Source organism: Bison bison, unplaced genomic scaffold (assembly GCF_000754665.1).
Source record: "Bison bison bison isolate TAMUID 2011002044 unplaced genomic scaffold, Bison_UMD1.0 scf7180017846365, whole genome shotgun sequence".
NCBI classification, from domain to species: domain Eukaryota; kingdom Metazoa; phylum Chordata; class Mammalia; order Artiodactyla; family Bovidae; genus Bison; species Bison bison.
This window is the reverse complement of record NW_011476938.1, coordinates 3,925-4,758: the sequence shown is the minus strand read 5'-3', so window position 1 is coordinate 4,758 and position 834 is coordinate 3,925. Positions and strand designations below refer to the sequence as shown.

The 834-nt window shown below is 36.0% G+C and overlaps 1 protein-coding gene across 1 annotated transcript in view; it reads right to left on the bottom strand.

The window, feature by feature from the left end:
* LOC104988181 (amine oxidase [flavin-containing] B-like) overlaps positions 1–444 on the bottom strand; it is a 13,240-nt gene extending 12,796 nt beyond the window's left edge. Inside the window, exon 1 of the mRNA XM_010839420.1 lies at positions 329–444. Coding sequence (XP_010837722.1) covers positions 329–411 — 83 coding nt within the window. The 5' untranslated portion in view covers positions 412–444. The remainder of the gene's footprint in view (positions 1–328) is intronic.
* Between the last annotated feature and the right edge of the window lie 390 nt (positions 445–834).

Sequence of the window (834 nt, the reverse complement as noted above, 5' to 3'; positions counted from 1 at the left end):
ATATTTTAATTCCTTTCTAAATTGTTACCCATTGTAAGATATTATTTAAAATTATTTTTTGGCCTTGCCATGTGGCTTGTAGGACCTGAGCAGGGATCGAACCTGTGTCCCCTGTAATGAAAGTGTGGAGTCCTAGCCAGTGGACTATCAGGGAATTACCAGAAGACATTATTTGTAAAAAATCAATAAGATCTTTCTTACTGCTGGATTTGGAGAAAAGTGACATTGGGTAAAAAATTATTGAACAAAGTTTGGGACACAATTATTGATAGTATAGGAATATATTGTCAATATGGAAGATCATCACACCACCACAAGCGTGCCTTACCCTATTATGGCAGGATAGCTGCCATCAGGTTTAGTATCATCCAATGCATAGGCAACTGGAGCTTCCTCTCCTTCAATAATCATGCTTCCACAGTAATCTTGGAGAAAAACAAAATGGAAAAAGACATTCATCACCCTATCAAATTACCTATAGCAGTTACAATGAAGCATACAGTTTTCAATTTGAGAAGCCCAAAAGATGAAAATAAGAACTTATACTCTAAATACATGAAGGCAAATCAAACTGATTTTTGGAAAGTGAAGGAGCCAACATTTGGTGAAAAACTCAAATGCTAAGTTCCTCTCTGCAAAGAAGCAATGTGATATCATGAATTAATCCAGGCCACCATTAAACGAAATCTTATTTTCCCTTACCGTTACCACATGTGTCCCCATTTCTTTTTTCACAAAAAATCACATAAAACCAAAGATGTATCAAAGACATGCTAGTCTATTCCTGTAAAATAGAAGGCACTGAACATTCACATTTTGTGAGGGGTCACTTAG